At 42.4% G+C, this 14,095-nt stretch overlaps 2 protein-coding genes across 3 annotated transcripts in view; one reads left to right on the top strand and one right to left on the bottom strand.

Moving 5' to 3' along the window:
• Positions 1-14,095, top strand: part of LOC125892608 (cathepsin S-like) — an 853,108-nt gene that overhangs the window by 622,983 nt on the left and 216,030 nt on the right. The window lies entirely within an intron of this gene.
• LOC125892618 (protein S100-A1-like) lies at positions 9,582-12,195 on the bottom strand. 2 transcript variants are annotated; one of them, XM_049582655.1, is made up of 3 exons: positions 12,130-12,195; positions 10,666-10,841; positions 9,582-9,943 (listed from the first exon to the last, which is right to left on the bottom strand). In XM_049582655.1, exons 2-3 carry the CDS (start codon positions 10,816-10,818, stop codon positions 9,776-9,778), a joined length of 321 nt encoding a protein of 106 aa, XP_049438612.1. In that variant the 5' UTR covers positions 10,819-10,841; positions 12,130-12,195; the 3' UTR covers positions 9,582-9,775. The 2 variants fall into 2 exon arrangements, with proteins under 2 accessions (XP_049438612.1, XP_049438611.1); XM_049582654.1 differs by lacking the exon at positions 12,130-12,195 and adding an exon at positions 11,479-11,542.

Raw genomic sequence — 14,095 nt, 5'->3', positions numbered from 1 at the left:
GGGGAGCGTAGCACGACAAAAATAGAAGAGCTGCGTAAAATAGAGAGTTGTCGCGCGACAGACAGGGGTTGTCGCGCCGCTCCCGTTGCCGGTGGAGCCGCTGTAATTGATTAACAGGTGGGCGAGATACTACGGGACTCACGCTGCAGACGTGTCGTGCCGCTGACGTACCCGGTGGAGCCCGGCCGTTATGTTATGACCCCGTAACAACTCTCTATTTTATGTGGCTCTTCTATTTTTGTCGCTACGCTCCCCTACGCGACCCTCCAGCAGATAAAAACTACATGAAGTAGTGTGCTAAATGAGCACAATGGGTTTTTGAATGAATAAACCATTATCAGAGGTGATATGTGATGATTTGTTTTCATGCATTTACCCATGTTTATCCGTGACATTGTGTAGATGTCTGTGGCGGACATTTGAAAGCGAGTAGATGACAAACAGCACAGTAAACTTGTAGATAACTCAAATATATGTAAAAACTTAGGTGGAAAATGCTTTAACATTTCATGCAGCCTCTCGGCTCGGCAAACGGTAAACAACCCTGCTGGCTTCTCTACGTGTCGCTTCCGTACGCAGTCAGTGGAGCCCAAATGAATACGCCGCAAGGCTACGCTGACATGAAGCTTATGTTTGCAGCCGGTGGAGCCCGGCCGTAGAGTGGTCTGGGAAGCATGGCCAGTGTCTTTAGAGATATGGTTCATATTAAATCTGCAAAGTCCTTCCAGAATCTCTTTGTGTGAGAACAATAACAGAAATGGTATAAAACAGTTTCTGAATGTTCATCACAGAAAAAGCAGTTTGTGTTTATGTAGTTTTTAATATTCCTGCCTGTAGACACTGGCAGGGTAATATTTATGATTAGTTTTGAAGAACATCTCTTTAGACTTATTCATAGTAAGGTATTTATGAGGAAATATCCAAACCTTCTTCCAGTGTATACCATTTACAAACGATTCTAATTTGCCATGACATATGGAATAAAGACAACGTCTCATTGAAACAGGGCACGTATGGCTCTATCATTATTTTAGGAAGGTGACGAGAAACAGATTTTTCCTGCTGGGGAGTCAGCCGCATTTGGGGAAGGTACAGATCTGGGTGTCGGTCCAATTACATTTCTAAGAAACATTAAGTTAGTTGATGTAATCAGAGCTGCATCACTTTAGAAAACTTGATATGATATGTATTAAATGTGCAAATGTAATGTTTCTGTGGTTTGCAGAACATTTTCCTCTGAGGACTGGGCTGAACTCAAAGAAGGAGTCACAGGAGCTCTTGACTATATCGTGAAAATCCAGTCAAAGCAATTCATCTCTGACTTTGGTGAGTTCACATGAAGTTTTCCTTTTTAAAAATCTCTTAGTTCTTCAACTAAATTAAAACCAGATTGTCACAAAGCTGAAAGTGACATTTGAAACTCCTGACAGGATGGTGCATGGTCTCAGATATCTTGTTCATGTTGCACATCTTTAATACAACATACTTGTGACCAGATAAGATGTGTATCTGAGCAGTCCTGTGACTTCACACTGTCAGATAAGACACCTGTCCCTACTTAACTTCAACTTATCTTCCTTCCAATCAGGGCAGAGCCACTGGATGTGCTTGTTTTTAATCTACCACTCTCAGTCTGAAGACGCCACTGCTTTTGTGAATGCAGAAACTGCAAGTCAGTGCAGATAAGTTCAGTTATCAGCCACACATCCCACAGCTGAGTTATGGGCCACCATTTCTCACCACGAGGTCTAACTGTGAGCCCATAAATGCACGTCTCTCTTTAGATAGGTATCAAAAAACAAAAACAGGTACAGCCACCACCAGCTTCACCTTTCAACTTGGCTGAACTCTTCTCAAGATTAAATATCAAAATGCCTTTAGTCACCGTAGCCACAGAGCAGAGTGTATGTACGTGGCTGTTTAGCAACGCGGGGCAAAGCGTTTCAATCCTCCAGCAACATGAATACAACTAGTCGTCAGCTTGCAGGTGCGTCCTGCAGACACTTGATGGCACTATTTATGCGTGGTTATAGAGTAGCTGATTGGCTGTTACGGCTCCTGACTTTCCGCTCTGTGTGGCCTCGTCTCTGTATCTTGATCCAACAAACCGTATCGCTGCTTTGCATTTTACAGTCTCTGCTCCCGGCTGCGGCATCAGGCCACCACAGCTTATGTTTCTGAGCAGTTTCTGCATAAATTGCTGTCAGACAAGCCGCTGTTACATAATTGAAGAAGACTTTGTAAGAGTCCGTATGGAGTTTCTCCAGACTGCATTGTGTGCGGCTTCCTTTGAGGGCTGTCTTTAACCTTAAATGCTACTTTGCAGTACATGTGTTCATGAAGACAAAGGATGTAAGGTTATGCTGTATCAATTTCACCTCTGTCTGCTGGGAAATGATGTTTAGATATTTTTAGAGTGGAACGTCCTCTGTGTCTCTGAGGAGAGATTTTACATCCTCAAGTCTCTAAGGCTTAATAGTCTAGTCTAGTTTACACTCGACTCTTTAGATGTGGGTGATGTTGTGTCATGTCGATCTGAGATTCATACGGCAGATGGCTTTAAACTCAACACTGAGTGTGCGTTGGCCTTCTCTCAGCATGAAGAGAATCCAAGCAGCAACACGGACAGACCGGCCTGCCCCTCCCTTAGTATATATTTATAAAGCACTTCTAAGGAAACAGCCTATAAATCTTGCAGCTCTGCAGTATCATTTGCTGCCTTAGAGTTCAGTAGTGTCTCTTTGGAGGTCCTCACATGTAAAACAGATCTTTGTTTCAAGGCTTAGTTCATCTGATAACTGTGGCAGGGTGGGGGGGACTGGACTTATTGGCAAAAATGGTCCAGTCCACCCGTGCACTGTGGGTCCATCTGAACCACATAGTTTTTATTTTTACTTTCAGAATGTACTGCAGCTGCCCTTAAAAAGTACATCGTGTTGCATGCAGTGTGCACACCATCAGGACAGACCACTGTCTCATAATGTTACGCCCTGAACTTTGACCCTCTTACTCATGATTCATGTTACCATGGAGATAAAACAAAATGCCATTCACCGAGGTCGCCAGAGATGAAGGTCAACCCAGACAGCTCTGATGTTGTTATGTTACAATACACTGTAGATTCTAACATATTATATCCATGACAGTAACATTACAGAGACCAGATCACAGTTCTCTGTCAGTGTTATGTAATATCTGTGTCCTTTGGTTGTCGGTTATATTTATGATTATTTTATTAAACAATTTGTATTGATATTAATAATCGAGTGGTCACCTGAATGTGCCGCCATCCATCATTGCAGCGTCTATCAGCTGTAAATTGTCGATGTGACATCATCAGTGTGCAGAGGAGTGTGCGTCAGAATAACCAGAAATGCATGCTGGCTTGCATACTGCACAATCTGACTGGATGCAGTTTGACATCCTGGTGTCTTTGGCATACTGCCAAATTTGACAGTACTAAATCTTTCTCTGACATAGTGTGTAGTATGGCAGTATGGATACTGGAGCACCAGTGTACACTTTTTACCTAAAGTTTGAGAAATCAGTGTTCCATAAAAAGGAAATTAAAAAGGAGAGTTAAGGGCAGGAAGGCAAACTAATTTTGTAAAAACAAAACCAAAAACAGATAATAAAAAAATAAGGAGCGACATGGATGAACAAAGGAAGGGTGAGGGGCCCACAGAGACTGCTTATGCACAGGGCCCAGAGTCTGGTGCCACTCCCCTCGGTCGTTGTCGTACCTGAGACCTTTCTGTCTCCTGTGCTGCTGTCAGGACACACTGACAGTCTCAGCTGTACGACAAAAACTTCTTTTTATAAAAGTTCCAGCTCTAATGCTGGTTTGGTTCCCTTTTTTACCATTTCCTTTAAGTTATCATTATCTTGTCTGTGATTGTTATCTTAATGTTTCTCTAAATGTTGGATTCTGCCCTGCGTCCGGTGGACATCCTCTGAGAGTGAACTGCTCTTGTTGGATGATCTTATGTAGATAAAAATGGAATTGACAAATGAATGAAAAACTAGATTTAGCCACACATTACATCAGCTGTAGCATATCTGTGTTGGATCCCTGTTTCTGAAATGTCACTCTCGACACACAAGGCATCGTATAGTCGAGCCTTCTGGTTCTTTAAAGTTCTTTGTGTGATGTGAACACGGGACGAGCCTCAGATCTTCAGAGCAGGGTCATCCGAAGGTCAAAGTAGAAAAGTGAACGTGATTGTTCAAACTAAGTGAGCAATGCTGGGACACCACTATCACACCTGCTGACTTGTGATGGACATTTTGAAGTACTTTTGACTTCAGTGAGCCATTCATTAAAGATAAATCAATACTAATAAATAATCGTTACCTGCTGCCAACATTTCAAGACCAGAACACTAAAAACTGTTCACAGCAGTAAGATTAATTAATGCAGCCACCGTGACGTCATATTTGGAGAAGAGGGTGGGGCTGTGGAGGAGCGAGGGGAGAAGCAGAGGACACGATCAGCCTGTCACTCAAAGAGGCCCCGCCCCTGATGATGTGTAACTGTAAGCTTTAATGAAATGAAACAGGTGAGTTCTTTAAAAATTCAGCCTGTACAGTTGTTCAATCAGGAGAGACACATTTTTATGGTAAAAGAATATTTATTAACATGTGAACGAATGAATAAGAATGTGGAAAGTCGATTAGACTGGACATTTAAAAGAGCGTCGCCCAGTTTTCATTCCGACCAAACTTCAGCATCTATCCAGAAAAGAATCCAATGTCTGTAAACACTGGAAACAGGAAGGCTTGGCTCTGTCAACAACAAATCCACCTATCTGCATCTTTAAAGCTCACTTATTAGTCCGTATTATAAATCTCTTTTACTCAACTCACACAAAAACCGAAGCCTAAAATCAAGCTGTGGTTTTCTGACGGTTTATGTGCGGTACTATTTCTTGGCTGGGTGTGGTTGCCTGGCAACCTCAAGGACCAAGTAGCATGGTAGTACTGTAGTTCTGTGCTTTGATAATCTAAAATAATAATGTGAAATTGATTATTTAAAATGAAGCAGCGACCAGTGGATCAGGACTCTTAGTGTGAGTGAACTGTGAGTTTCTTATGATTCATGTACTTCACAGGCAGCTTAATCCCTCCGTGTGTCTCACTGAATCACTCTGGAAGAAAGGTCAAAGCAGGAGTCACTTAGCACCTGATGTATGGATGGAGTGCGGTCCTGTCTATACAAATACAGACTCAGAGAGGAATTCAAATGCTTTGCAAATGCTCTCATAACTGCATAAAGCCTGGGTGTGTGCAGTGTGTTGCTTCAATAAACGCCTGTTTTATCTGCTCGTCAAAGTGACCTTACAGTGTTGCTTCTTTGAAATGCACAGCCATAGTGTGTCTGATGAATGAAAGCTGACGTCCCAGAGTCCCTGAATGCACTGCCTGCATTTTCCTTTCAGCGCTAAACAGAAGGAGCACAGCTGCTGGGTGAGCAGCGCGCTGTTGGAGCAGGAGGAAGAGATGACGTCAGGGCCGACCGGCTGACATGAACTACCCCCGTCAGACACTGGGTGGTGCTAAGGGTCGTCCTCATGGAGCCTGCTCCATCATGTGAACTGGTCTTTATGTTAACCAGGTGTCATAGTACAAGAGATTCTCCTTCATAGCATGAAACCTGCTGAGTGAAATCATTTCACTTAATGTGCATTTTCAAAATAAGCCGTCTACCTTGGATCCTAAAGCTGAGGGTTATAAGAAGATAAAACCAGGACTGAACTCTAAAATATATTTTATATATTATATAAACAGTTATTCATGAAAACATTTGACTTTATAAACTGAACATGTACTTATGTGATAATAAACATCTCAGTGAGCCTTCTCAGTTTATTTTTGCCTTTTGAGTGACGAGCTGAGGAGCACATCACAGTTTGGGACGTGTATGTGCCGTTTTATTCCGTCAGACAAGCTGCTGTTGGATAATTAATGGAGCTTCACAGCTTTGTAAGGAGCCGTATTGAGTTTCTCCAGACTGGCATTGTGTGTGGTCCTAATAAGGGCTGCGTTTAACCTTAAATGCTTCTTTGGCCTACTTGTGTTAATGAAGACAGAGGATGTAAGGCTCCTCCGTCAGCCTGTCTCACGTCTGCGCTGCAGTGTGAGTCGGGATGTGCATTTTATCAACCTGAGGCTGCTCTGTAATCAGTTTGGATGTTTTCTGGGTGACATGTCAACATCCTCAGTGTCACCTCTGATTAGTAAGAGCACACTTTCAGCCTGCAGCAAAGAGATCTCAAATTTAGACTTTTCTCCATAAATATCTTCAGAAAACAAAACCTTCTGTTTGACTAAATGAGCAGGTTGTAACAGATATGTCATGATGTCTGACTTCTGTTCAATAAGACGTTAAATTCATACTGAAAATGATCATTTCATGCTGCTGTAACTTTTGCTGAAAGTTGGATTTTGAATGTGTGAAACTGTATCAGCTGTAAACATTTAAGAGTAACATGAAGCTGTTTATGAGAGAGTGGAACACCCGGCCTGTCCTCATTCTGAAATGCTGCCACAGTGATTGTCAGTGATTTCAGCTTCAGACACTGACACTAAAAGCCACCTTTTGTGTTATGATTCGCCGCTGGTCGGCCAAGCCGGTCTCCCTGTTGAAATCCAGCGCTTGGTAAAAAAGTCTTCCTTTCATATCAGCATAATCCATGGTTGGTCATGGTTATTGTTGAATAGCCGCCAGCGCCATCTGGGGGAAACAAAGCAGGACAACAACAAAAATTAAGGTGTTAGAAGTCCAAGTAGGGCAGGCAGGAGGGGTGGATGGGTCCAACAACCACTGACCTTCATCCAAGAGGCCTGCGTTGGCTTCCTCTAAGATTGTAAAGCCAAACCCTGCTCTTTGTCTCTAAACTTTACTGTGTGTGTGTGTGTGTGTGTGTGTGTGTGTGTGTGTGTGTGTGTGTGTGTGGGCTAAACATTACCACGTGTGCGTGTGTTGGCTAAACGTAACCACGTGTGTGTGTTGGCTAAATGTAACCACGTGTGTCTGTCGGCTAAACGTAACCACGTGTGTGTGTGTGTCGGCTAAACGTAACCACGTGTGTGTGTTGGCTAAACGTAACTATGTGTGTGTGTTGGCTAAACGTAACCACGTGTGTGTGTTGGCTAAACGTAACTACGTGTGTGTGTTGGCTAAACATAACTACGTGTGTGTGTTGGCTAAACGTAACCACGTGTGTGTGTTGGCTAAACGTAACCACGTGTGTGTGTTGGCTAAACGTAACCACGTGTGTGTGTTGGCTAAACGTAACCACGTGTGTGTGTTGGCTAAACGTAACCACGTGTGTGTGTGTTGGCTAAACGTAACCATGTGTGTGTGTTGGCTAAACGTAACTATGTGTGTGTGTTGGCTAAACATAACCACGTGTGTGTGTTGGCTAAACGTAACCACGTGTGTGTGTGTTGGCTAAACGTAACCACGTGTGTGTGTGTGTTGGCTAAACGTAACCACGTGTGTGTGTTGGCTAAACGTAATCACATGTGTGTGTGTTGGCTAAACGTAACCACGTGTGTGTGTCGGCTAAACCTAATCACGTGTGTGTGTGTTGGCTAAACGTAACCACGTGTGTGTGTCGGCTAAACCTAACTACGTGAGTGTGACGGCTAAATGTAACCATGTGTGTGTGTTGGCTAAACGTAACCACGTGTGTGTGTCGGCTAAACCTAACTACGTGAGTGTGACAGCTAAATGTAACCATGTGTGTGTGTTGGCTAAACGTAACCACGTGTATGTCGGCTTAACATGTAGACATGAAAATCCACTGACAAAGTGGTGATAGGTGGTGATCTGGTGGAGGAGGACAGCAACGTCCTGTACTTTAATAATCTGTGCACATTTAAACTTCAACAGTAAAGACCGGACTAATAACCGAGTGTATTTGTTTTTCCACGAGGATTAAAGATGATTAATATAATTCACAGGCAGCTCAATATTTTTATTTTTCTGACTAGTAAGCATGTCATTTCAGAGGAAGTGCATTATTGAAAAAGGCCAAATGAGGAATCATTAAGTAGCTGGTGTATGGATGTAATACAGTCCTGTCTATACAGAGACAGATTCAGGGAGGAATTCAAATGGCTCTGCAAATGAGCTCATAAATGCACAAAGCCTGTGAGGCCTGCAGTGTGCTGCTGCAATAAATGTGGGTTTTACCTGCTCCTCAGAGCGACTTTACAGTATTCTGTCTCTGAGATTCACAGCTACAATGTGTCTGATGAATGACAGACTCTCTGAGCCTCCAGGACTGACGTCATTTAATGTGCCAGCATTTCTTTCAGGAAAAAAAGCAGAAGGAGCAGAGCTGCTGGATGAGCAGCGCACTGTTGGAGCGGGAGGAACGATGACGTCAGGACTTCAACAGCTGGCTGACATGAATTACTTTCATCAGACTCTGGGTGGTGCTCAAGGTTACCACTTAGCTTGTGAAGTGTGTTTCACATGTGAGCAGAGAGTAGAAAGAACGCTCTGGCACAAACTTGGCACAAACATCCCACTTGGACTGAATGAGGAACTGATCAGATATTGATGGGTAAAGGTCACTGGGACCTCACGCCTGTCATCCTATGACCATGTTGCCTCAAGAAGGCCTTGAGGGAGTTTCCTCAAATTTGTCACAAAAGTCGAACAGGATCAAACGACGCAGTGATGACATGTTATATCCCAAAGGTCAAAGGTCAGCTTGACTGTGACATCATCATGTTTTAACATCATATCTCAGGAACAGAAGGGGAGACATTTGGTCAGATACTGAATTGGTGGCTCTGATCTTGAAACTGTGCTGATTGTATAGATCTTCTGCGTGTGAAGCGTTAATGTTTTGGAATTTGCAGCTTCTCTACAGCAACATTCATATTTGAAGCATTGTCAGTTGTCATGGTTACGTGTGAGTCTGGATGGACGGATGTAAACTGTAACTGCAACTTGACTGGTTGGCAGAAGTGTACAACCACAAGGTGGTAGTTCTTGTTTTATTCTCGTCCTCTAAATGTCTGTATTACTGTCATTTTATTATGTTGTTCTGTTCTTCACACACACAACATCTACTGCACGTCTCTCCGTCCTGGTAGAGAGATCCCTCCTCTGTCACTCTTCTTGAAGTTCCACCCTTTCTTTCTCCTGTCAAAGGGGATATTTTGTGGAGTTTTCTTTATCCACTGTGAAGGTCCAAGGACAATAAAAAAAATCAACCTCTCAGTGCTCTGTGGTGGATAAACTATGTAACAGAGACAGTTTTTAAATTAACTCAAACTTAGTATGAAATTTCTGCTCTGAAACTCCCTGTTAATAATCAGCCGGCATACACTGACACATATCTGCAATAAAAAAAACTTCTTACAGCACTTTTTCCTGAATTCTGTACAAGCTGGTGAAGATGTTTCTCTGTTTGCCCGTGTTCAGACAAAACTTTATTCACCCCAAGGGAAACTGCTGATTGTGTTTTGTCTCGGTGTTTTCTTAATTGGCAGTGTGTTGAGCCCTCAGGGCCACCGTATGAAACCATCTAGCTTGCTTCTTAAAATAAGAAACTTGCACAAACAGGGTGACATATTTATTTAGATGGACTTCTCAAGGACCAAAAGAAAAGAAGATCTCAGTTGGTTTGCAGTGATGTATCTTAATATGCAACATTACAAGGAATGATTCAAACCTTTACTTCTCTAAAATGACCAACATCGTTATAAATTGTTGAAGGAAATGGGTATCAATTTAATGTTGAGTATTAGACTTTCAGTCTTTCTTGGAACCACTGTCAGTAGGGTAGTCTTTGAAGAATTCATTGCAGGCGACAGTCAGCGCAGCAACCAGAAGGATGAACTCCTGGAAGTCCACCTGACCATCTTTGTTGTCATCCAGGTCAGCCATAATTTTCTCGACCACCAGGGGGTCTTTGCTGCACTGAAAGAGAGAAGAATCATGATGAAAATGGAACCAAAGAGAAATTTGTTTCACAAGATCAAATCATGATGGTGACTGCACTTTAAAAATCATAAGAGCTTTTCCCAAAATGCTACAGACTAAGATAGTGATGTTCATGAGAACCCAACTCTGGGCCTCACGTGAGAACCGCTCACACTGACGGATCAGTTCCTTAGTGGCACGTACGCTATGTAGTGTTCATGAAACTTCTCACATTGTTTGGTTTATAGAAACTCATCTTCTTCCAGTCTTCTCTCTACAGTGAGGTTTATTCTGATAACTAAATAAATGTTCTGAGGTTGATGACAACTTTTACTGAGAAGCAGCTTACTGCGATGTTACTGGAGGTCTCTGCACACTGAGACTGTTTTTTCCTCACAAAATTGTCACACATCTGAAAATAAATACGACCGCACGTTGTGTCAATCACATTTGCACACTGAGTCTGAAACTTTCGTCTGTCATTAAAATTTTCAGAACAAGTCAGTCAGATAGGTAACTGTCTTTTCATTTTGTCACGTTTCAAATGTTCACATCTAATAGAATAAAATGCATCAGAGTCAGCGTTTTGTTTGGATATGGATTAAAAACATGCATCTGAAAAAAGGGATTCAGTTGCAAAGGCCTTTACAATTGTACTTTGTATTGTAAATAATGTGAGGTTACACAACACTTGTGGTTTCAGTCAACAAGATACTCACTGTCAGGAAATCACCGAATTCTCCCTGTAACAGGCTCTTCAGCTCCACTTTGCTCAGCTTGTACTTGTCACCTTCTTTTGCAGAGTAGGAGTGAAACACTTGGATCATAGCCTCCATCACGTTTTGCAGGTTGCGCTCTTTTGGATCAGACATTTTTCTAGTTCCACAAGTAAAGCCTGGGAGAACAAATCAAGAGAGGCACAGTTAAAAACATACTTAATATGGACTAGTTCAAGTCTTCAGGTCCAGTTTGTAGGTGAATTCATGGCGTCTAACAGTGAGGACTGCAGACTGCAACCAGCTGAAACCATTCCTGAGTACAGGTAGGGTGACCATATTTTGATTTCCAAAAAAGAGGACACTTGGCCAGCCACGACAAAGCCTACTTAAATGATACTCGCAGTTTACTCAAAGATGCCTTATAATTTTTATATATATAAAATTTATATGTATGGATAGAAAATTCAGTTATATTACAAAATAATATCTATTATTTAGATATTATCTATTATACGCTGACACATATCTGCAATAAAATAATATTTAAAACTCACAGTAACAACAATAGGCCAAGAAGTAGTTTACATATATCATATAAAGGAGAGCACTGACAGGAGCCATTTTTAGTCTTTGGCACATAAAGAAACCCCACCATATGTTTCTTTCTTTATTTTTTTTTGACCTCATGTGCAGCGTATCAAGCTGCTGATGTCTGTGTCAAACTCAGCTTGAGGCGGAATAAAAAGGTGGAGGATGGGTCAGGATATATAGGAGATATATCTAACTCTACACCTGCCCTTCACTATCAGACACCTGAGAGGCTGCTGCAGGGGGGCTGCGTCATTTCACCTCCCACCTCCATGAACGCTGTCCTCCATGAAGACAAAGGACAGACCTCCTGCAGGGCAGCCTGAGCCTGCACATAAAATAGATTTAGATCGAGGCTTGCATTTCCTCCCAGAAGCCAGAAGCTGCCTGCACGCAGAGGATTCACTGTTGGTCATGTTTCATCATTTGAATATCTGATTCTTATCAATATGAGGACAGATAGCTGTCGTTAATAATGCAGGGCTGCTCAGTACCTGCCTGCCTGTGTCAGTTATCTCTGCTTAGAGAGCCACAAGTGCTACATCACTTCTCTGAATGATGCGGCGCCACATTCCCTTAATTAGTCTCGATGATTGCCGTTAATCATTTATTCCCGCTGCGATCGGGGAGCTAATTAAAAGTCTTTGAATGTCAAATGCATAGCTGCTGTTAATTAACTGATACTCAGACTAAAGCACGAACATTTTTGGAAATGTTAAAAACAGCCTGCAGATGCCACTCAACATGCAATTAATTAAATAAAACTCCTCTGACAGAGTTTATGTTGAGCCGTCAGATGTGTGTGTCCTGTCAGCATCAAAGCTTGTGGACCATCTGCGCACACACACACATTAACAAAGAGAAGCAGGGACTCACCTGAACACAGCTGCTGCAGGAAGTGGCCTCAGCTCTCATCTCATCACTTATAAGGGCTCCTCTCACCTGTGCGCAGGTAAATCACTATCAGATAAGCGCCTCCCTCCGGACAGCATCACCTGCTGCACAGGTGAGCCGCAGGGCCATGTAAGGTAGCCACAGGGCTTTATCACAGCTCACAGTGTTTGCTCATCACAGCGGGAGGAGCACAGCTGTGACTGTGACACACATCATGACCATGTAGGAACAGAGCTCTGCAGCCAGCTCGCTGATATCACTCTTATTGGTTTCACTACACAAAAAGTAAGTAGGCCTAACTACAACCCAGTCCAGAAAAAATATTTTTGCAGCCACAGATATGTTACATTTATTAATTATTATAAAGTATAGTTAGGTTTAGGCACAAAACCACCTGGTTTGGCTTAAAGGTCCAGCATGTAGGAATTAGGGGCATATATTAGCACCAATACAACAATAATGATAACAATAATAATAATTATAAATAGCACTTCCCTTAACAAGGTTACAAAATAATTTTCAGATTAACACAAAACAAAACAACAGTTAAATAAAACGCAAACAACACAGTAGATACAATTTGGGCAGCACCATTTGGAGTCAGTGAAGGAAGCTGTGGCTGATACCAACATGAAGTGAATTACACTTATCTGTGCCAAAATAAAATAAAAGCATGTATGACCATATGTAAACCTGAAGGAGTAAAAAGATGTAGGACTGAACAACAGTCTGCTTCATGCATTCAGTGGGAGAACAGGCTTGCTGTGAACCAGGCTGGTAGAATGTTTAGGACCTATAGCTTTAATCTCAGTTTTGTCATCGTTAAATTAAAATAAATAAATATAAAAATGATTTTTTTAAAAAAAGTGATATCCAGCATTTGATATCATTGAGGCAGACAGGGAGGTTATGTGAGCTACAGGAGTTACTGGTTTGGAAAATCTTTCTGCTGGTTCAGTTTGCAATGATGCAGGTGAAGTGTTTCCTGTTTACTGTCTTTCTGTACTGCAACAGAAAGACCTCTGCTAACAGGGAAGTGTTCACTATCTTTACAGCAGGTTGCTCTGAGCAAACAACTTCTTCATGTGTCTTTCAGTGAAGAACCAGTCTTGTGTAGAACATCACATACACACGAACAGGCCACCGGCAGGTGACCCCCCCAAAATAAGGACATGAAATGAGCACATGGAGGAACACCTTGATTACTACATCTCATAAATGTCCTCTTTTTGCTGACCGCTAGGAGACGGTCATCATGAGGACACTGCATACACACCAATACAAATAATGAATGCAACAGCTGTTAAATCAAATGACACCATACTCCTCCTTTCCTAGGTAAACTTCTCATTTTTCTCAAACTAAGAATTGTTTGAAATGTTTTCATAACCTCAAAATGAACCATTTGGTGGTATATCTACTGCCACGGAGTTCGTCCTGGGCTACTGTATGTTTCAAACCTGGAAATCCAGATGCCCCGCCCGTAGCAAATTCTAATTTGCTCTGCACAGGGATCTGGCCCCGACAAGCAGAGCCCGCTGAATCGCCATTGGACCAATCAGATCAGCCTATCTGACAGAGGCGGGCTCTGGGTGGGCATAACATGATGACGAAAAGTAAACAGCCAAGATGGCCGCTGCCGAAGGACCGCGTCCATTCAGTTTAGCTTTGGAAGAAACACTGAGCCAACTACACTTATCTTTCTCCTTGAGAGAGGAACAGAAGACTGCCCTAGAAGTCTTCGCTTCCAGGAAGGACGTTTTTGCTGTTTTGACGACAGGATATGGCAAAAGCATAATATATCAGTTAGCCCCACTGGTCGGCAAACACATGGGGCTTAGTGCAATGAATACGTCATCTTGTTTTTTGCTCTGATTGGCCATCGTGCTATCCAATTGTGTGCAGCGGCATTTAATATGCCTCAGTTAGTGCCGCCCCTTGGGTAGGA

Source organism: Epinephelus fuscoguttatus, linkage group LG8 (genome assembly GCF_011397635.1).
Source record: "Epinephelus fuscoguttatus linkage group LG8, E.fuscoguttatus.final_Chr_v1".
NCBI classification, from domain to species: domain Eukaryota; kingdom Metazoa; phylum Chordata; class Actinopteri; order Perciformes; family Serranidae; genus Epinephelus; species Epinephelus fuscoguttatus.
Note: the sequence above shows the minus strand (reverse complement) of the source record. Positions and strands in the feature narration are given on the sequence as shown.

Bases quoted from the DNA above. Each gene is read 5' to 3' on its own strand.
- LOC125892618 (XM_049582654.1), bottom strand. From the start codon at position 11,527: ATGGAGGTGGGAGGTGAAATGACGCAGCCCCCCTGCAGCAGCCTCTCA. The intron at 10,842-11,478 runs GTGTCTGATAGT...TTGTTCTCCCAG, and splicing joins CCCCTGCAGCAGCCTCTCAG to GCTTTACTTGTGGAACTAGA. The intron at 9,944-10,665 runs GTGAGTATCTTG...TCTCTCTTTCAG, and splicing joins AATTCGGTGATTTCCTGACA to TGCAGCAAAGACCCCCTGGT.